This window comes from Erpetoichthys calabaricus, chromosome 14 (genome assembly GCF_900747795.2).
Source record: "Erpetoichthys calabaricus chromosome 14, fErpCal1.3, whole genome shotgun sequence".
Classification (NCBI taxonomy): Eukaryota; Metazoa; Chordata; class Cladistia; order Polypteriformes; family Polypteridae; genus Erpetoichthys; species Erpetoichthys calabaricus.
The window spans coordinates 110,883,358-110,904,616 of NC_041407.2; the positions used below are offsets into that span (position 1 = coordinate 110,883,358).

Sequence of the window (21,259 nt, forward strand, 5' to 3'; positions counted from 1 at the left end):
CCTTTCATTTCGTGGCGTGTTGCTGCTCTTGTGGTGCCACAGCAGACATTTCCGATTTTCTCTTTTCTTAGAGCACTGGGGTCCTGAGCAGATTGACATTCCTGAGACCCTCACCTTTCTTTAGTTTCAGATATTGTGTGATGGTCACCAGTTGTTTTGGGCTCATCTTGTATCTCGTTGTTGTTTGGCTGCTAATTAACAATGAAGGGGTCCGAGTCTTCAATAGAGCGCTGCTGCCTCGCAGTTAGGAGACCCGTCTGGGTTCAGTTCCCAGGTCCTCTCTGTGTCTGCGTGGGTTTCCTCCCACAGTCCATAGACATGCAGGTCAGGTGGATTGGTGATCCTAAATTGGCCCTGGTGTGTGTGTGCCCTGCAGTAGGATGGCGCCCTGCCCGGGGTTTGCTTCCTGCCTTGTGCCCTGTGTTGGCTGGGATTGGCTCCAGCAGACCCCCCGTGACCCTGTAGTAAGGATATAGCGGGTTGGATAATGGATGGAGTCTTAAAGAGCAAGTCATTTAAAACGAGTTCAAAAAAAGTGAATTAGCAGCAAAAACAGGCCACTGATTAAGAAAAGGGTGAGAATGAAAACCTGCAGCCCCCCAGGACCGGACTTGGTGACCCCCTGACCTAAAGAGTCTTGGGCGCCTTGACTGGCGAGTGGAATGACCTCACGTCACCCTTACCTGAAAAACCTCCGAGAGCACATTTGTCAGAAATACAAAAGGTGGCACTGCATTGTGCTCCTGGAGTAAGAGTGACACGGGCGCCACCTGAAGTGGCTGGTGGGCTAAACTGTTTGTTTCACTGCTGAGCAGCGTCTCTGACGTGACCTTTCATTTCATGGCCTGTTTTAGTTCGTATTTGACATTGTCACCTCAGAGTCGCCTCACAAGTCAGGGTGAGGCTCTTATTAAAGGTAAGGTGGCCCCCATTTACACTCGCTGATCCTGGTGAGTGGCGACGTCTCATGCAGGGTGGCCCACCGCCACTGAGATGACACCCGCCAGGTCTGCCGCCGGATAGGCACTGCGCTCGTGTCGTCTTCGTTGTTTCCTTGCCGTCCAGTTCTACACACAATCAGACTACGAATGGCCGCTGTTACTTCCAACAAGATGGCGTGATGTGCCACATATCTATGGCTACCATTCGCGAGCGTTTCTCTGACACAAGGACTTTTAGCAAAGGCTTATGGCCCGACTTTAACAACGAGGAGACAAATCCGCAGACCGTAAATGAACTCAAGTCGAAGGCTGAGAATGCGACACAGAGAGTCGAGAGGGAGAGTACGTGGAGACGCTCGGCGCACGAGGAGATCACTGTCAGCACCGTCTGTAAGTGGGACCACCAGAGATGATCACGCAGTCGTCTCGGTGCAGGTGGGCCACCTGAATAAAGCAAACCAGCAGAGGACCAGCCAGCTCACGTTACTCCAGGAAGGCCTTCCACCTTAAGAAAATGACAAGAGTCTGTCCGGTCACCGTGTCCCCGTCATTTGAAAAGGTGGCACATCACAAACATTTGTAGTAACAAAATGCATTGTTTGTCATCGCCGCAGGTGGCACCTCCAAAACATTTACCTCTGCGTATAAAAGAGAGGCATGGCACAGCATGGCAGACTGTGAACACGACGAGCGCCGCTAATAAAACACTGGATGTGGTGACAGAACGTTTCTGTGGACCAAAGCATTCTTGAAGGTCCGTCGCAGCTTCACTTTTATCCGTTTCGATGTTTTCCTGAAGCGGCTATCAGATTGTCCTACTGGGGTGGGGTGAGCTGGCGGCACACAAGTCTGTAAGGTCCAGGATGGGCACACGTCGTCGGTCATTCTCTGGACAGATGCCAGCGGTCCCACAGTGTCGTCACCTCCCTCCCCCCTAAGACTCCATGGTCTTCACAGGGGACTGTGATGGGCGTGTCGGTTCACATGGGACCCCCCTTCACCCGGGGCGGTTTTTTTATTGTCTCTTTATTGGAGGTAAGAGGCCTCCATAATCGTCACAGAGGTGTCACGGATCGTAAAACCTTCTACCGAGTCGAGGACTACAATTACTGATAACCAGCCGCCCCCACTTCCTGGTGTAAAAGTGACCTCGGTGTCTGAAAGAGTAAATAACAAAGTGGCAGACCCCCCCCCCCCCCCCGTGGGCCAGCTGGGCACGACCTCGGGGCACTCGCTGGAATAAGATGACAAACCCCAAACTCCTGAGGGTCCCATGGGAGGACTGCCTGCGCTCTTCTAGTTATCCCCGCAGTTCATGAGGCAGACAGACCCCTGGGCACAGCAGGGCGACACTGAGAGATGGCAGGCTAGTGGCACGGCGCCTTACTTTCTGCCACTTTGTCTCGGAGTCACACGTCACACGCGTCTTTTCAATCTGGGAGTTGATTTTGTAGAATTCGGACCTCTGCCCCTTTTCAGCGATTTGGTTCGTTTGTCTCACCACAAACTGGCAGATTAAAGTTAATGGTGGTCTCGGTGTCTTGATTGGCACAGTAAGCCGGGCAGGATGCAGAGCGGAGATGGCATTTGAACCCGCACGTTGAGGGTCCCCCATTAGTTGATGAGCTCTCTCCGGTCTCTGCCACGGTTGTGACTAGAAGCTGGCAGCAGCAGAGGGGGGCCGTTCTTGTAGGCCTTGAAGGGCACTGGGGGGTCCTTGGCACGGCCTTCAGCTAACAGCCCGATTCTCTTTCTTCACAGCAACGCGGGAGTCGGCCTTCGTCCATGCCATCGCTTCTGCCGGAGTGGCCTTTGCCGTGACTCGATCCTGTGCCGAGGGGGACGTCCACCATTGTGCGGATGCGACTCTCACCACAAGGGCCCCCCGGGGGTGAGGGCTGGAAGTGGGGAGGCTGCAGCGAGGATGCAGAATTTGGGGTCCTCGTGTCCCGCGAGTTTGCCGACGCCAGAGAAACCGTCCGGATGCCCGCTCAGCCATGAACCGTCACAACAATGAAGCTGGCCGAACGTAGAAGCCACCAAGGAGCGCCGCCTTTCCCAGTGAGGAAATGTAGAAGGGGAGATACGCCAGGGGGTTACAAGGGGGCTCGGGACAGGGCCAGTGGCCACCAGATTAGGGACCCTCTCATCTCCTCTTCTTCTTCTTCTCTCCACAGACCATCCTGGACCACATGCACCTCAAGTGCAAATGCCACGGCCTGTCGGGCAGCTGGTGAGGTGAAGACCTGCTGGTGGGCTCAGCCCGACTTCCGCATCCTGGGGGATTTTCTCAAAGACAAGTACGACAGCGCCTCCGAGATGGTGGGGGAGAAACACCGGGAGTCGCGCGGCTGGGTGGAGGACCCTGCGGGCCAAGTACGCCTTCTTCAAGCACCCCACCGAGCGGGACCTGGTCTACTACGATGAGCTCGCCCAACTTCTGCGAGCCCACCCCCGAGGACGGGCTCCTTCGGGACGCGGGACCGGCGTGCAACGTCACCTCGCACGGCATCGAGGGCTGCGACCTGCTGTGCTGCGGCCGGGGGGCAACAACCGCGGACTGAGAAGCGCAAAGGAGAAGTGCCACTGCATATTCCACTGGTGCTGCTACGTCAGCTGCCAGGAGTGCGTGAGGGTCTACGACGTGCACACCTGCAAGTAGCGGCGCCCCGGGGCCACAGAGACGTCACACGTAGCACTTGCTAGGGAACAGCGTAAGAGATGCCGCGCCAGCTCACTTACTCACGACCACCTACTGTATAACCAGACACGATGCCAACTGACCCTAGCCTAACTAGTGAGGGACGGGCCTGAGCCAGAGTGACCGTGACCCTCCTCCGTTGGGCTCCACCCCACACGCACCCATGGACTGGCATTTAACCTCCACCAGCTGCAGGGTGTCGTCTGGTGGGCACATCCTGGTGAGCACTGGGGTGGGGGGGTCCAGGAGGACGGGCAGCGTGTGACACTTGACAACTGGAAAGAGCTGAACGTTCAGGCCGATCCCGAGGAGACCAGCAGCGTAGAACACAAGCTAAGCAGCCTGGCCTGTCTGTCCGTCTGTCTGTCTCGCTATATCCAAAGTTGTACAGTTTTTAATGATTCCTTTTAATTTTATAATCTGAAATGGCTATGTTTTATAAATATTATTATTTATTATATGATGTATATACCTGTATGACTGAACTAAGAGGATATATTTGAAGAATAAACGCCTTTTGTTTTCACCAGACGCGTGACGACTTTGTCCCAGACAGAGCAGGCAGGGAGGCAGCGGTGACCAGAGAGTGTGCTTTTATGGCAATGGACGTCACAACAAGAATCCGCCGGTCCAGAACTCCAGTCGTAGGTTAAACACGACAGCTCTCCTCTGCTCGCTCTTCATATTTATATATTATTATTATTATATGTATACATCAGTGGAACTGTTTGACATTTACAGAGAGACAGCAGTGGGCAGCAGCGAGTGGCCAGGTGTGTTCCCCCTCCATTCAAATACTCACCCGGCTGTCACAACTGCCAGGCTCCGCCCGCGCCGCTACGACGATGAAGGAGGAAATCTTCCAGAAAATGCAATACCAGGACGATGATGGGGTGATGCCAGGGCAAGCGTGGGTTTAGTGGGCTCGGTCGACATTCAGTACAGTGTTAATGATAACAATAGCGGCGAGAGGGCACCCCGCCCGGCTGCAGGATAGCGTGGCCACACAGAACGACTTACTCAACCAGGCACTAGCTTCACAAAGACAATCAGGGGTTATTGTGGTGGGGGGCTTCCAAATACGGGACTGGGGCAGGCCACATTTCTTCAAGTCGTCTTCGAGACTGCATGAGTGGGGACGGGGTGAGGTGGTGGGGTGCACTTCTGTTCTTCTGGGGGCAGGTCTTCACTTCAGCCTTCTGCCAGCCTGCTGGACGCTCAAAGGTCACCTGCCCTGGACTCAGTCATACAAAGTGCGGTGGTCCCTGCAAAAGAACAGGACAGCACTGTCAGTGCAAATGAACCTCGGAGGGTACAGCTGGTGGCAATGAGCCCCCCCCCCCCCATGAAACACTCTCATCCTACGGCAGCATGGCGTCACCCGCTGCCAAGCCCGCTTCTATCAGCTACAACACAGAATGCCAGGCGGAGAGTGGAGCTGCACACCAGTGTGCCCCTTAGTCACTCAAAGAAGGGGCATCTGCTAAAGAGGTGGGCAAAACACAAACAAAGGGGGGGCCAAAGCAGCAGCGAGAGAGCAGAGCGGCCCAGCACACAGGGTAAGAGCTGCCCTTACCATCAACAGGATTCATCAGCAGGGGGGCACACCGTGGATAGGGGGCTAAATTCCCATCATCTTACCAGGATCCAGCCTGAAAAAGGGGGGCCAAAAAGAAAACAAAAGAAAAAAAAACATTGCAACTGAAAATACAAAGCAGTGCCACATTTGTATATGGCGGGGCAGCAAAAGGGTGGGGTGGGGGCAGGTGAGGGGCAGCCAGGGAGGGGGTCCAACTTACGCGCCTTCATCCCTGAGAAGATTCAAGAACTTGGTGACTCTGTACTCCTGGTCCATCTGGAAAGGAAGAGGCACAAAAGTCAAGGGTCCGTCGTCCCTCTGCGGCCCCCCGGGCTCGAAAAGCAGCACTCGGCCCGTACCTGCAGGGACATCTCGATCAGCATCAGGAGCTTCTTGATGCCAATCCATACCCGCTTTCCCTTCATGTGTTGCGCAATTGTCGCTCGCTCCTGATCTTTGAAGTTGCCCAGCAGCTGACACACAAAAACAAAGCAAAAGTTCCATTAAAATGCCACCCATCCCCGCCAGCCCGAGCACATGCCCTTTTCATGCCCGCCATGCCCCTCACCTCCAGGGCCTCCATGAGGTGCTCGTTAGCGCCGATATTAGGGATGTGGATCGTCGTGCTGAAGGCGTCCAGCATCTCCATCTCCTGCAGCACGTCCTTACGGCTGGTGGTGCCAATGATCAGCAGCTTCCGACCCTGCCAACCACAAAGGACAGGAAAGCAGATTTGAAAAAATGGACCCGCCGCACGTGTCACCTTCTCGTTACGGAGGTCACATTAAGGGGGCCATTGAGAGCTGAACAGATTCCATAGGCAGGCTGCTCACGGTGGGACAATGACCATCACCTTGGTTTGTGCCCAACCACGAGGCTGGCACTGCCCACCTAAAAACGGGAGTGGCCACCCGCCATGCATTTATCACTGTATCAAAAGCAGAGGATATCAGGAATGGGGCAGATACTTTTTCACAGGAGGTATCTCGCAATGCCAGTGTATTTGAGGGGCATGGTGGGCTCCTTTTTGTTTTAATCTGCACCCTGACTCAGTTTGGGCCTCTCCCAACACCAATGCCCACCACTACTGGCATCCCTCACTGTAAAATAAAATTTAAAAAAAAGGATGGAGCCCACACCCCACAATGCAATGTGCACGGGGACACACCGTCATCCTCAAGCAGCACTGGACATCTGGACCTCCGCGCCCAAATACCAACAAAGCCAATCTGAGGCCCCCCATATCTGTGTAGCCCTACAGCAGGGCATCAGCTCGGGCAAGGTGGCGGTGGCATGTAGATCAGACATGTGTAGGGTTAACGGTGCACACCCAAAGACCCCGGGGTGGTCTTACGTCCCACCTGAACGCCTCCGTGTGGCGGCCCCAGTTGATGGACCTACTTACATGTGGAGGCGTCTTCTTGAGCAGCACGAGAGGGCCTGCAGCACCAGGTTGGAGAAGCGAGGACCCAATGGGAACGTAGTCTGCGAGAAACGAACACTTTCTAGTAAATAGACCAAATGGCGCCGGCCAACCAATCACGAGCTGACAGCGACGTTTACCTAGGAGGCGCTCGATGTCGTCCACCACCACGCAGCTTAGCTGAGACTTGTAGGCGTCGTCAAAGATCTAGAAGGGGGGGCGAGAGAGAGGAGAGAGACAGAGAGTGAGGCACAGCTAAGTCCCGCCCCTAAGGCTCCTCCCACTCTTCAGGCCGACACCCCCAAGTCACCTTCTTTATCGCCTGACACTTGGCCGTCTCCGAGAAGCCGATCATCTTATCCGGGGAGCAGATTTTGATGAAGGGGAACTGCGGACTCCTCGGCGATTCGGGCGGCGAGTGCCGTCTTTCCGCTGTGTGGCGGCCCTGGGGGGCACAAAGGTGAGACGCGAGTGAACTCGGCCCTTCACGGGGTGACCTTTCACCTCCCAGCCCACATCCCACAGCCTCACCTTCCAGGAGTACGCTGACCAGAGGCGTGCGGTCGCTGTTCTTCGTCTGCTGGACCAGAAGCTCCCCGTCTTCCAGGACGTGGCTCACGGGGTCGCCCCACTTGATGATGCCATTCATGATGTAGCTGGCGTAGTCCTCTTGGTTTGTCCCGAATGCCTGGGGGGGTGTGAGTCTCATTACAAACAAACATTCACATCTGACTGATCCTGCAGCGGACCACTTGGCACACTCCCGGCCCGACTCCAGAGCCCCCCGGTGGTCACTCACCGGCTTGATGTCGTTCTCCAGAGAGGCGAGGAAGTCGCTGCGTTTCACTTGGAGCTTTTCGGCTTTTCCATGTCCACTTCCACCTTGTTGCTGGCCTAAAGGGAAAGGACAACCAACACGTCAGGTCAAGTCGATGAGGGCGGGCACTCATGCCAAGAGAGCTCTTTGTTTCCTGGCAGCGGGCATCAAGACATCGCCAAGGGGGTCTGTAGTCCTCAGCGTGAAGTGAAACGTCCGACACTCCAACATCATCTGGTGGTGCCCACCACCTCCTCCTTAAAGGGTGGATGTGACCCCTGGGCCGAGGACGGTGACAGGGCCGCTACAGCCACCCACCCCCCGACATTGAGACTAGTGGGTGGGCCCGCCCAGTAAAGGACCCTCGAAGCGACTTCAATGAATTTATTGAACCGCTTTGGAGTTTCTTATTCCAATCAGGGGTGACAACGATGGTCACACACCGCGGCGATTCGCTCGACTTGGCGGCTCCAGGGACGTTTGAGTGTCAACTTTCAGACGGAGGGACTGACGTGGTGGCCTTTAGGCCACAACAGGACCCCCCCACGGCAATGGTCTCCCACAATTCTCAGCTCCTTCAGTGACGCCTGAATGTCCGGTGGCCCCTATCACTCAGATCCCCCATGTGCAGACCTCTCACGTTTGTCACATTTTTGGGACGGTGCCACCCTTGTGCTAAGGTCGTTTCGTTTTTCTCCTCATCGACCAACACCCCAGAATGACAAAGCGGAGTCAGGACTTGAGGAACACTCTTAAATTTACTAAAAATAGCAAATGCCCCCCTAGACCCCTGCATGCAGACCCTCTGCTTGGTCACCCAGATGTTTCTCCCCTTTGTTTGAGGTCCATTCACAGAGAAGGCACACCGCTGTCTACAGAGGGTCCCACTGGTGAGCCCAGTGCCATTAGTGCCCAGACAGGATCGGGTCGTGGCAAACATCTGGCAAAGGTGGCAGTATGGAACGCTTCCAAGACCACCACGGCCCCCGGAATTCTTAAATAGAACAACGGCGGCACTTCCTAGAGCTGGCCACCCAAGGACAAGGGTCTCGGTAGGACACGTGACCAAGAGCCCGATGGGCACCCAGGGTGTGTTCCAGAGAAACTCCCACAAGGACCACCACAAGTGCAACTCTCTGCTAATACAGTCATCATGACGGAGCGGCCAGGGAGGAGGGACAAGTCCTCAGTAAGACACATGGAAGCCCACCTGGGGTGTGCAAACAGACACCCTGAGGACAACAAGAGTCTCTGATCTGATGAAAGCAAGCTAAGTGTCCTGTCTGGAGGACCACCCATCACCCCAGTTGTGACAACGTCAGGGACTGGGTGACTAGTTGGGGGGGAGGGAGAGCTGAATGGTGTAAAGTCCAGGGAAGGTTGGGGGACAACCCTGGGAATGTCCTCGAGTGGCCCAGCTGTCCATTGAGGGTCTCCATCCAACGTCACAGAGCTGGAGGGGATCTGCAGAGCAGAAGAATCTAGGTTGTCTAACCCCAGAAGACTCAAGGCTGGCATCACACTGCCCAAGGGGCTCCAATGGAGTAAAAGGTCTCTGAATGGTTGTGTCAATGGGACTGAATTTTCAGTTTTTTATTCTTCATTTGTAAACTTTGCTCAACTCCTGGTGTCTCCTGGTGTGCTGCTCAAGTCAGAAGACAATGGAACTGGACAGCACAAGAGATGCGTGAAGACTGAAGGGGTCCGAAGGCACCATGCATTCTGCTGGCCACCTTACCACTGCGGCATGGAGAACGGCCAAGGTGGTCTTCGTGAGTCAGGCCTCAACGCCTGTGCTCTGTCAGACTGAGCGGCCATAATGAACTCGGTCAGCGCTCGGGACGGAGGAAAGATGGGAGAGGAGCAAAGTGGGGACCTCGGCTACCAGGAGGAAACAAACCCACCAGGATGATCCAAGGGACCTTGGGAATACAGACTCACTGTGGTGGGCACTCAACATGAGGAACATCAGACTGTCGATAACACACAGTGGGTATCGGGGGTCCTGAATTGCACACTTGACCAGAATGGCCTGTCCGCGACCTAAAGCTGAAGTGTTGTTGGGTTACACAGCAGGACGACAAACCAAAAAAACAAAAGCGAGTCGTTGACAAGAGTGGCTCAGAAGGTTGAGGGGCCTGAAATGAGCAGCTGACGCTCACAAACCCACCAGCGACGAGCAGGGCCGGACATCAAACGACAGCTGCAAACAATTACGGCAACTAAACGCGTCCAGAGCATTGAGGCAATGGGGCAAAGACTTTTTCACACGGGTGAGCGAGGTGTTCCTCAAATGAAGGAAGCCCCGATTTAAAAGTTCACTCTGCCCCCTCTTCTCTAATGTTGCATCTTGTCTGAAATGCTCAGGACATTCGCGGTGTGGAATCTGCAAGAACAGGGGACACCGGGGGGGGGGGGGGGGGGGGGGGGGAGGTTGGGGGCAAAGACTTTTTCACAGCACTGCGTACCCTTTGTTTTTCTTTTCTCCCACTCCTTGGTTTAAACAGACCTCCACGACTCTGTCCACACACACTCCCAACACATCAGTCCACCTCGAGCCCGGTGGTCCTCCATGAACATCTGCCCCCTTTCTCTCCAAAGTCACAGTTACTGGGGCACACTCTTCATCTTCGGTGGACTGAGGTGTGGGACCTCCCTGTCAGTTGTGCCCCCCGCTGCTGTGGAGACGCACTGAAACACAGCTGTCCTGCACAGTCAGTCACACAGATGTCCACCACTGGCGTCAAGTGGGCCTGATGGACTGACTGGTCGGTCTCCTCTCGTTTTTATGTTCCAAGTCCACTTAGCAGGACCCTGGGGCTGCGAGCTCTCAGGTCAGCCGACAGGAGATGGCCACCTCATAACATCTATGTGCGGGTATGCTGGCCCACCGGTGACGCACTCTCCCCTCCCCCCCTTTCTTTAAGGGTTCAGTAGGCAGGTGTCCAGCTGGCGTCGGCGGCGGTGAACTTTAGCTGCTGGGACAGCCGCGCACGTCTCACGTCGATAAGATCAGCGCACCCTGTTAACGTCGCTGCACCTGCGGCGGCTCGCCGGCTCAACATTTTCAACACCGCCAAATATCCAGCGAGCCGGTGTCATCTGCTTATTAACTCCGGGAGCGTCACGTCTGCTTGACATTTGGAGAGCGAATTGAGGGGTGCAGATGGACGCTCCTCGACTTCACCTGACAAGCCGTAGTCTTGTCTCCGAGAAACTCCGGACCCCTCAGAAGAGGCCGATGGAAGACACCTGACATCATCGAGGAGGCTGAAGGTCGTGGAGTCTCTGTGAGCGAGCGAGTGTGTGTGTGTGAGTCTCAGTGACTGTGTGACCGCGAGACAAACGTCACCTCCGCACTCACCTTGATGTGCCGGTTCATGGCAGTGGACTGAGCTGCCCTCACCAGCCCCTCCAGTTCTGCCCCACTGAAGTTCTTCGTCTCGACAGCGAGCTCCCTCAGGTCCACATCTACTGCCAGCAGGTTGAACTCCCGCATCTTGCAAGTGTGGATGTTGAGAATCTGCACTCTGCCCTTCTCATCAGGCAAACCTGGGGAACAAACAAAAGAGTGCTGAGGCCACACGCCAGTCTGCGACCCCCTTCAATACCCTGTGCTGTCATCACCTGATACTGAGGGCAAAGGTGGGCACCACCACCTAGTGTTCCTAGCTCTAGCACCAAAGCGTCCGTTGGTTTCACAATCAGAGACTCCTTCTACCTCCAGTTGAATTTAATGGTCTGCACACGGCACTCTAGTCACTAGCGCCACCTTCAGGCCGAGCGTAACAATCCCTCAGTGTAAATTCAGCAGGCTAACCTGACATTCTTCACCAGCTGCCTGTCCAAGTTCAGGGGTGGCGCCCCCCTGTGGCTGCAGTCACCAAGTCCTTTGCCCTTCACGACCTCACCGTTTATTTCAATGATCTGAACAGCGGACAGCAGCTCAGCAGTGTGGCGCCACCTTCAGGACGAGCGTAACAATCCCTCAGTATAAATTCAGCAGGCTAACCCGACATTCTGTGTGCCTTTACCAGCTGCCTTATTGGCGCCTCCCTGTGGCTGCACTCCTCATGTACTCATGACGGGGGATGACATACACACAATATTGCAGAGAACTGGGGTGTCTGTGTCCCCCTTCCAGTCAGGCTGCATTGTGACCCTATGCTCCCCTTCACACAGCACAGCGGCGTCAGCCCACCTCAGGTCCCGGGTACAACACAGGCCATGAGCGATGGGCAACCGAGCCTCAGGATGTTCAAACACTTGCACAGCTCAGTAAAGGCCAGGACACTTTTCACTACGACGTTCAGTTGATTCAATGGACGTCAAGGCCACGTGTGATTAAACCGACTCTGAGACCACAAAGGCAGAAAACCCGCGGCTGGGAGTGGCAAGGAGTGCTGCGGTGATTGTGCCCCCGCATCTTAAAAGCATGGGGGGTTAGGGGGTCGAGTCTGCGCACCTATTGTCACACCTGTGTTTCCAGACTTCTCCTTCCTTCCGCTCCTCTCACATCCTCTCAGCTGACGTACCACGGACCCCCACTTAACGGTCTAACTCTTACCGATTTCCATCTTGACCTCCAATCTGCCAGGTCTCAGCAGGGCCTCGTCGATCAGGTCGGGTCTGTTGGTCATTCCTGTCGAATGTAAACAGAACATTAGAACAGCAGTGACAAGTGCGGCCACCCTGGTCACCAAAATGACATCACACTGTGATCTGCAGGTCCCTGGAGTCCTGTGGCCCCCCCCTCTTCCCTGTGCTTGTCTCCATGAAGCTTTCTAAGGTGTGTGTGTGTGTGTGTGTGAAGCCTTCCCTCAAGTCTCTAACTGTGTCTCTGTGTCCCTGCTGTGGAGACTCGTGGAGCAAATCCTCTACACACTTTAGCCTCATTCCACCCCCCCCTTCAGTTTCTCCTGCCCCTCCCTCACAACACGCGGCCCACCGTACAAAACCACGACAATTCTCACGAGAGCCGGCCATTCGGCCCTGAAGCTCACCCATCCTCTTCACCTCTCTTGCCCAAAAGAACATCAAAGTGGCATTATGAGGGTCCGGATTGGCCTGCTGTATACCACACCGCCTGGTCATTCACCCCACGTGTCTCATCTTGACATCTGTGTCCACATATTTAAACTGATAAATGGGATCCACTCTGCTAATTCTTAGCTTTGTGAGGACCTGCTCCAAGTCCTCCAAGGCATTGCTAAGGTAGAACTGAGCAGAATTCTTCGAATCGAGGAGATGGGTGGAAATTCAAGGGAGCTGCGTTTAGGACTGAAGCCATTGGGCACTTTGTTACTCAGAGAGTGGTGGGATTCACAAACAACTACTGAGATATGGAGGTCAAGCAGAAACCTTAGAACCTTCAAGAAGGATCTGGGCAAGACGTTGAGCCAACAAACAAGCGACAGATGGCCGTGGTGGTCTCCTCTCGCTTGTCCAAACACTTTAGTCCGTCACCTCTTCACAGGTACCGACCCTACAGTCTCGCTCAGGACCCTCCAATCAGCCTGGCTGCTCTCCTCCGGACATTTTTGGACCTGCTCTATCTTTCTTTTTTGCACACAGCACTCCATGTGGGGTCCTCACGAGTGGGTTATAAAGCTTACACATAACCCCCAAGCACAGGGGGCAGCCTAACATCCTATCAACCTTCTCTACTGTGTGGATGCTGACAGTGACCCCCAGGTTCTTCTCATAAGGTGGACTTTCAGGTTTCGGACCTCCCCTCATGTATTCAGATCTCACATTTTTCCTTCCTATATGTGACATTTCATCGCCCCCATATTCTGTCCAGACCCCCATTCTCTAATGAGTCTGGTATCCTCGACAGCCATGACCTGCTTACTCTTTCTACCCTGTATGGATTTTAAAAAGAGCAGTCGCCCCAGCACTGCCCTCTGGTGGCCACCTCTGCCAACACCACCCTCATGGTCTCACTCTAATTGAGCTGCCCTCCCATCATCATCATCCTCTGTGCTGCACTGTGCCCTGTACTCCCATTTCCTGATCTCTCACCTCTTTCATCAAACGTTTTCTGACAGACCACATCAGCCTGCCCCTCTCCTCGTGGACTCCCACCACATTAGTGATCCTCCCACCTAAACTCATGCAGACTGCTCACTAAGGCTCCCCCAGTTGACATCCTACCTTAAGAACTCCTTCCAATATTCTACCCATGATGCCCTCTCGTCACATGGTCAGCTCGATCGCCCTCTCTCTGGGGTACCAGACTGCTCAGACTACTTTGATGGACTTTATTCTAAATGGTGCGTCAGTGCTGGACCAGCATATCACAGTCAGGAGGGCCACACCCACTTGTCATGAATGAGGACCAGTGACATACCAATGACCAGGATGTTATTGAGCTGCTCCACGCCGTCGATCTTGGACAGCAGCTGGTTGACCACGGTGTCGTGCACTCCGGTGCTGCCGGCCATGCTGCCCCTCTGCTTGCAGATGGCATCGATCTCATCGAAGATGATGATGTGGAGGCCGCTGTTTGCTCCCAGCTGTAACAAAAGAAGAGACACACTGCTGAGGGGGGACGTTTTCCAGTAACACCACACGGACAGTACAATGGCCTGTCAACTGGGCCTCTGGTCGCAAGTCTCCACTCAGGGGAGGCCAAGTGGCACCCCAGTGATATGGCCAGCTGTTCAGTAGGAGCAGCATCTCTTTAAGGGGGTCTTAGCAGAAGTTCTTACAAGGTCCTTCCAATGCCAGGCATACAAGGCACAGATCAGGGTGGGGTGGCACAAGCAGCCTTTAAACTCAGACTGTGCCCACATTGTCCACTGTCAGTCCATGTAGGCACTGCACATCTACAACAAAGGCCTGGGCAAAGAGAATTGGCCTGTATAGCGCCTTTAATCATCAGGCAAGTGCAGATGTTTCAAAGTAAGAGGGAGTTGTGGCTGCAAAGTGGACAACAAAGGGCACATGCTACGGCCTGCCAGCCTCAGGAATGTTAAATAGTGAAACTGGGCACTTGCATTGCCCAAAAGTAATAAAAGCAAGTACCAGAAGTGAAAGGAACAGATTAAAATTGGCCAGTGTCACTTAGAGGAACCCACCACATATCCAGGCACATCTGCAGAACACATGCGGGCATCCTGAGGGCTCTGTGGGAGTGAAGGAGTGGGCAGCAGGCTTGCAAGCATCTGATCTCTCAAAACAATGAGTGGGCAGACAGAATCAAGAAGATGGCACGGGTGTAATGGGGACTGTGGCTTGGAACACAGACTGGCAGCACCACCTTTGGGATGATGCCCTCAAAAAACATGCTCAGTGGCTCCAGCTATAAAGATGGCGACCGTTGAGAAGTCCGCTCAGCACAGCCATGTGGGCACCGGTCAGCGGTGGGACACAAACCCACCTTAATTAAAGTCAGCCGTTGGGACCCAAGATAAAGAGCACAGAAAATTGAACGGCATAAGGCAGCCCTCACCGCACATGGCACAGCGGGTGAGCTATGCCAGCTCTGCATTATCTGGGCCTCTGGGGTGATGATGCTGTGTGCCCTGCCCTCTCACACTGCAGTGTAGCTGGGCACCACACAGCTGGTACTTGATTAAGTCCCTCTGCCTATCATAAAGCGCCTTACACGTTTTCCTCAGTTTACACTCCCCTCCTGAGGATGCAGCCAGCTCACTTGTTGTGTTCTCAGAGAAGCCCCCCACCCCCCCCCTGCCCGACAGGCACACGTCAACTGGCAGCCAGCACTTGAGGATTGGGGGGTTGCACACACTCCCATGAGTCTCTGCTCCCAGTCTTCAATAACTGTGTGGTGTCTTGTGTGTGTCACCTGGCACAGCTCTCGACATTGCACTGCAAGATGACTGGCAGGAGGCACCGGCCAAGGCGCACTGGCATCGTGACCTTTCTCCTTATCTCCTGCAACCTGTCATCGAGACCTTCTGAGCCGGCACGGCGACATTTAAGCAGGTGTAGAGAGCAGGGTGCTGAAGCAGCGTCACCGACCAAGTCGTCATTAGAGGTGGCGAGTGACTCCGCCACAAGCAGCGGGAGGTGGAGATGAAACGGCAACTCAAGAGAAGGGCGCTCAGCACGGTGTGCCAGCTTATCTGCCAGCACGCTGATTAGATACTGTGACCGGCCAGCAGGGTTCACAGGCTTTAAGTAAAAAGCATACCCGCCCCCATACCCCCCCCCAATCCCATAACAAACAGGGGGCATAACCTGTTCCCGCTTGGGTGGCCCCCCAAAAGAAGGCAAGCAAACAAGGGGGATGGCATGTCAGTGTAAAGCGTGATCCGAGGAGGGCGACATGAAGCAGACGGTGGGCCTACTCCAGCGCCCCGGTCTGCATGTCCCACCACAAAGTAAAGTTTAAAGTTGGACTCACCCGCCGCTGCTCCTCCTCTGCGTCTGCAAACAGCTTGCGAATGTTAGCCTCGGACTCGCCCACATACTTGTTGAGGATCTCAGGGGCCGTTGACCACTTTGGGCTCACGGGCGTTCAGCACTTTCCCAATCTGGCGGGCCATCAGTGTTTTTCCGCACCCTGGGGGTCCGTAGAGCAGAATCCCCTTGACGTGTTTGCAGCCTACACAGACAAGGGAGTGAGGGTATCAGTGGCAAGGCTCATCGACACAATCGCCCGAGAATCATGGGACGGGCCGAGTCTCAGGCTTGGGACTCACCCATCTGCTCGACGATCTCCGGTGGGAAGACCCGCGAGGCAAATGCCCTTCTGAAGATGTCCGAAAACTCCTTATCCAGACCACCAATACCCATGCGCTCAAAATTCCAGTCAGGGTTGATGATGGACTGGCGATCCATTTTGGTTTTGGCCTTTCCTACAAACAAGAACCATGAAACACAGGTAAGCACACGAGGTGGACCCCAAAGGTCTGGACACCTTTGCAGGGGGGGGTGAGGGTGGGATGCCAATATCGTTCCACGTAGCCAAGGTCTGCTTTTTTTTAAACAGTTCTGACATAATGACCAAGGTGGGCACTCTGCTATTCCCAACACACCCGCAGTGACCTCTCGTGCTCACAGAGAAGCCCACTTCAAGGACCCTCCTGGACATTCGTACAGTGGGGAGCTGCTGACCTCTGGTGGCCGACTACAGTACTTCACACTAATCATTCAGCCAAAGTACACTCGGGTGTTTTGACATCAATCCCACCAAGCCCTGTTCTCAGACAGGACCCCTCAAGCCCAAGGCAGCAGTGAGAAAGCCTACCCACCTGCTCACACATGCACCTCCACACCCCGCATGTTCAGCCTAACTTACCGATAAGAGTGAGAGAGGAGCTCTCCGCCTTCTCAAAGATCACTTGGCTGTTCCCGATGATCAGGCCGATGTCGATCTGCCGGACACAAATGACCAGAGAGACGTTCAGACAAAGAAAATGTGACGAGCAGCAGCCAGCCAGGCGGGATCCCAACGAGCTTCCCACGGACTCAACGTGCCACCGGCGCCCTCACCTTGTGCTTCTTTCCGCTGCTCTGCTCCCCTTTCAGGATGCTGGGGTCCATGGCCTCAATGTCCTTCACCACCAGCCCAAAGAGCTTCTCATTGAAGCTGAACACCAGCTGCCAAGGTAATGAAGGTGAGTGAGATGGGCAAACAGATCCCCCCTGGCACAACCACACCCTGGCACTGCCTCCTGTTCTATAAACACGCACTGGCCATGCCCCCTCTACTCTCCCGGTTATGCTTCTCCCACTTCCACCAGCACCACCCCCTTGGGACCTCAGATGCCCTCACCTGCTGGCCCACAGTGAAGGCCTGATTGTTGAACTGCTGGATGAACTCTCCGGCCATTTTGTCCGAGTCATAGGGGTTGGTGTCCACGCTCTTCTTCTGCAGGAAGTCAATCTCGATGGTCATGGTGCCGATGCACTGCTTCGTCTTGTCGAAACTGTAAATCGCCACTGCAAGGACAAGAGCCGGGAGGGTCAGTGAAGAACTGGTGTGGATGTGACATGGCACTGCCACCGCCCTCCACTCAGTGGACACTGGCAGACAAGAAACTGGGGAAGCAGCACAACTGGGCGATTCTACCTGTGCTGGTCACAAGGGGGCGACAGACCGACAGAATTACTGTCCTGTTAGCTGAGCTGCCCTACTCGGCCATTTGACACGTCTGCCTCCAACCACAACCAGCCCAGTAAGCCTCCCTCCAACAGTCATGAAAGGAGCTATATAAAGACAGTATGGCAGAATGTCTGGCCAGGTGCCAACCTTAAACGTGTTTTTAAAAAAAACAAAAGGACACACTGAAGGAGGAGTATTGAATGGAAAGGCGCTATACAGCAATAAAGCTGCCAGCTGCTCTTAACAGGCTTCAGTGCACCCACACCATGACCTCCCAATGGGGTCAGACAGCAACTCCCTCCTGGACTGACATCGCCCCCCACCCTCGCCCGGGTTGGACTAGTGGACCCAAGCGGCCCAGGCGTGTGTTTCACATGTTACTTTTGGCTTCCTCCTCTTCTTAATTTGCCTGCTGTGAAAGGCGCTATACAAGACTAACCCTGACCTGCCCGACGGCACAGGAATACAAGAAAGCCACATGGCGCCCCCTAGAGGGAATCTGCCAAAGCCTTACCTTCCACCTCCTGTCCAATAGAAAGGCCGGCCCACTTCCTCTGAAAAGGGTAAAAGCAAACCAATCAGTCCCTTAGACCGGCCCAGCCAGCGGGCACCTCACCCCGAGCACACCAGTGCCCATTATGTGACATCTGCATACCTGTGGCAGACTGAAGGCGATGCTACCTGGGAGCACGGAGTGGTGAGTCTTGACGGTGAAGACAAACCGGTGGGTCGGGGTCGTCTTGACGGTGACATGCCTGAGGACAGAAGAGACACAAATGAGTGGCATCATATCCCCACCATCACTGGCACCTTTCAATCACATCTGGAGGCTACTGGGCAGATACTCACTGGCCTGACTGGAAGTCCTTCTCGTTGACCACGGCGCAGTTGGTCAGGGACAGCTCATCAGTGGGGCATCGCGCCGCTTGCATGGACTGTGGGGGTAAAAAAACAGAAGTCAGTGAGCCGCCCACAATCCCCGGGCACCAAACAGCGTGGGGCGCACTACTTCACACAGCACCTTTCATGTAGAAAATCAAATGATGAGGCTTTGACCCAGAAAGTGACCAGTCTCAGTCTGCCAGTTTTGGCCAAAAGCTTGAAAACAAAAGCCAACTCAGTGTGACCCCCTTAAAAGTCTGAGAATGAAGCACCACACGGGCACCAAATGAGCTCCATCAGACTGAAAGTGTGGGGTAGGCAACTGGCAACCTGAAACACCATGGTGGTCAAACAGAAAGAAATCAGATGGCACCAGTGTATTAGAGAAAGGCCAAGCAGGACTGGCACCACCATGCTTAGCAGGAATCCCAGAAAGTCTTACTCAGTGGCTCAAGGTACAAGGACAGCCCAGCAGAGCCATGTGTGTGCCCACCATACCCAAAAGCCAACCGCAGGCCAAATCTCCAAGGTGAAGAGTACGGAAAAGTGAGTGGCAGCCCTCAGTCCACATGGCACTCTGTGTCAGCTGTGCCAGCCTTGGATCATGTGGCATTTGCTGGGACCTCTCAGTCCTCTCCTGGGGTGATGATGCTTTGTGCCCTTCCCCAGATGCGTTGGCACCCATCTGCCAATCATAAAGTGCCTTGCACGTCTTTCCCAGGTTACACTCCTGATGATCCCAGAGGATGCAGCAACGTGTCACAAATAATTCCATGAAACCCAGAGATGGCCCGTTTGCCGTGTAATCCGAGGTCTCCCATCAGAAACGTGACAACTGGCAGCCTGTACTTGTTGGCAGTGGCCCACTCGCTTACCTTTTTGGAGCTCTCAAGGGTGTCCATTTTGTCCTTGTCACACAGCTCCAGATGCCAGCTCTCTCATCAGTAGCTCTTGCTAGAATGCACTGAGCTGCTCTGATGCCGCGTAATAAGCTGCCACTTGACAGCCACAGGGCATCTCACTAAGATGACATCACCCACAAGCCTTCCCAGAATGCCTAGGGCCACGTAGAGCCTACCCAGCATGCCTAGAGAGGTCTCCATGGGTGATGACACAAAGTTCAGGCACAATGACCTCCGCACTCGCCAACCACATCGGCAATCAGTGCTCTGTGCTGTACCCTCAACACTTGGCATTGGTCTTCAGAGGTGGAGGGCTACCTGTGCTTACCACCCCTCGCTCAGAATGGTGGGATTCCTTTCAATGTGTGAGCCTGCACTTTCTAAAAAGGCGCTATACAGCACAGCTTGACAGACTGACTGCCCCCCCCAAGCTAGATCAGTCACTGCAAGCTGACTTTATTTGGCTTAGCAGACTTTCTGATGTAGTGCAGGATATGATGAAAGGCGCTATACAACATCATTGAACCATCTTGTCACCCACATGCCACCTGCAGCTGTCTAGTGCAGCACTGCCTTCAAGAGAGGCCGCCAGGCACCTCACCAGGGTGACTTTCAAGGTCCACTTGGCATATCAGGATGTTAAGCAGGCGGTGGACTTGACACACCGAGGCCACTGGTTCAGCTCCTGTGTGTCCCTTTGTGCACGATGACCAAGTGAGTCACTTTATAGTTTAAAATATCACAAAAGTCACTGCTGATCTCAAAATGACTTAATACACAGTGTATACACACGTGACAAGGCTTCACCTATCAGCAATCACCTCACCACCAGCGGGAATTCACAAGGTGGTAGGACAGATGTGACTCGGGTCCAAGGCACCACACAAGCACCACAAATAGCAACACCGTAACTTGTCAGCTCCTGACTCATCGTCACGGGAGGTGCGGGTGCGTGGGCTGCAGAATTCTGTCGATCGATGCCCTCCACAGCCGCAGTGCCAGAAGTGCAGACTGCAGCTTCCACCTGGGCACAATCCCTCTGCCTCGCAGGGTATAGCGCCTCACAGGGTTCACCCAATCACCACGTTATTGCACATCGCAGACTGCGGCAGCACCAATCGGCTTAGCGCGCACAGCGAGGAGGAGGAGGAGGAGAAGGAGGATAAGCGACCGCAGTTCACGTGGAAGAGCAGCGAAGGCACGCGAGTCGGAGGCTGCAATGCGTCGGGCGGCCCAGCAGGGGAGCCAGGCACACAGGTGTGCAGTGCAGGTGCAGACTCCACCTGAGCAGAAGGCGCACAGCGCCGCCTGCAGGACACGTCAGCCTAGCCCAGCCCCGCCCCTCGTGACGCCGCTCTTTCGGTCTCCGCAGGGTGCACCTTCGCTTCCTCCCAGGCCGGTCGCAGACTCACTGAGCGGCGCATTCCGGCACAACACGTCCGGCGCTCGCTGGGCTGAAACCTTCCCCGGGGGAGACAGGCAGGCGGTGGCAGTGACACGCCGACACTCGCGAACCCAGCCACAGTGACACCGACCCACGCACAGACAGCAGACCCTCCTGTCAGCAGCACCGCGCCGGTTTGCTCGCCTGCCTGCCCCTTTAACTCCAGAGCTGCGACTGCGGTGTTCGATCCTGTCAGTTCGGTTTGGGAGCACAGAGGTAGTTCGTCATCCTCCTGCTCTCAGTCTCTTTCTCTGCTAGGGTCCCCTTCACTCCGAACTGCGGAGGTGCTGTAGGGGCCGCGGCGCTACGAGACACGGGTAACGACGGAGCTTCGAGCCTCAGCCAACGATTCCATCCGTACAATGGGAAGCCACTCACCCGCGCCGCCATCTTCTCCGCCTCTCCACTCGGAATGAGACTAGCAGACGCGCACGGCGCGCGGTCCCGAGGCACCTCGAGGATGCGCACGCTCAGGGTCAACGAGGGAGCGTG

At 54.9% G+C, this 21,259-nt stretch overlaps 2 protein-coding genes across 2 annotated transcripts in view; one reads left to right on the forward strand and one right to left on the reverse strand.

Moving 5' to 3' along the window:
* The window catches only part of LOC114665464 (wingless-type MMTV integration site family, member 3), a 42,137-nt gene extending 38,337 nt beyond the window's left edge, over positions 1-3,800 (forward strand). Inside the window, 9 exon segments of the mRNA XM_051918892.1 lie at positions 2,703-2,779; positions 2,782-2,829; positions 2,832-2,910; positions 2,913-2,967; positions 3,115-3,175; positions 3,177-3,302; positions 3,304-3,366; positions 3,368-3,484; positions 3,487-3,800. Coding sequence (XP_051774852.1) covers positions 2,703-2,779; positions 2,782-2,829; positions 2,832-2,910; positions 2,913-2,967; positions 3,115-3,175; positions 3,177-3,302; positions 3,304-3,366; positions 3,368-3,484; positions 3,487-3,603 — 743 coding nt within the window. The 3' untranslated portion in view covers positions 3,604-3,800.
* A 1,009-nt stretch (positions 3,801-4,809) lies between these two features.
* LOC114665462 (vesicle-fusing ATPase-like) lies at positions 4,810-21,259 on the reverse strand. Its single transcript, XM_028820053.2, is given in 27 exon segments — positions 4,810-4,907; positions 5,219-5,294; positions 5,442-5,497; positions 5,581-5,694; positions 5,790-5,924; positions 6,627-6,658; positions 6,661-6,691; positions 6,693-6,706; positions 6,785-6,851; positions 6,955-7,035; positions 7,037-7,089; positions 7,176-7,332; positions 7,444-7,505; positions 7,508-7,538; positions 10,826-11,013; positions 12,029-12,103; positions 13,814-13,979; positions 15,836-15,919; positions 15,921-16,036; positions 16,134-16,289; positions 16,733-16,808; positions 16,927-17,034; positions 17,210-17,376; positions 18,054-18,093; positions 18,195-18,294; positions 18,389-18,474; positions 21,146-21,259. Coding segments are annotated over 26 exon segments (2,238 nt in total). The 5' UTR covers positions 21,158-21,259; the 3' UTR covers positions 4,810-4,907; positions 5,219-5,263.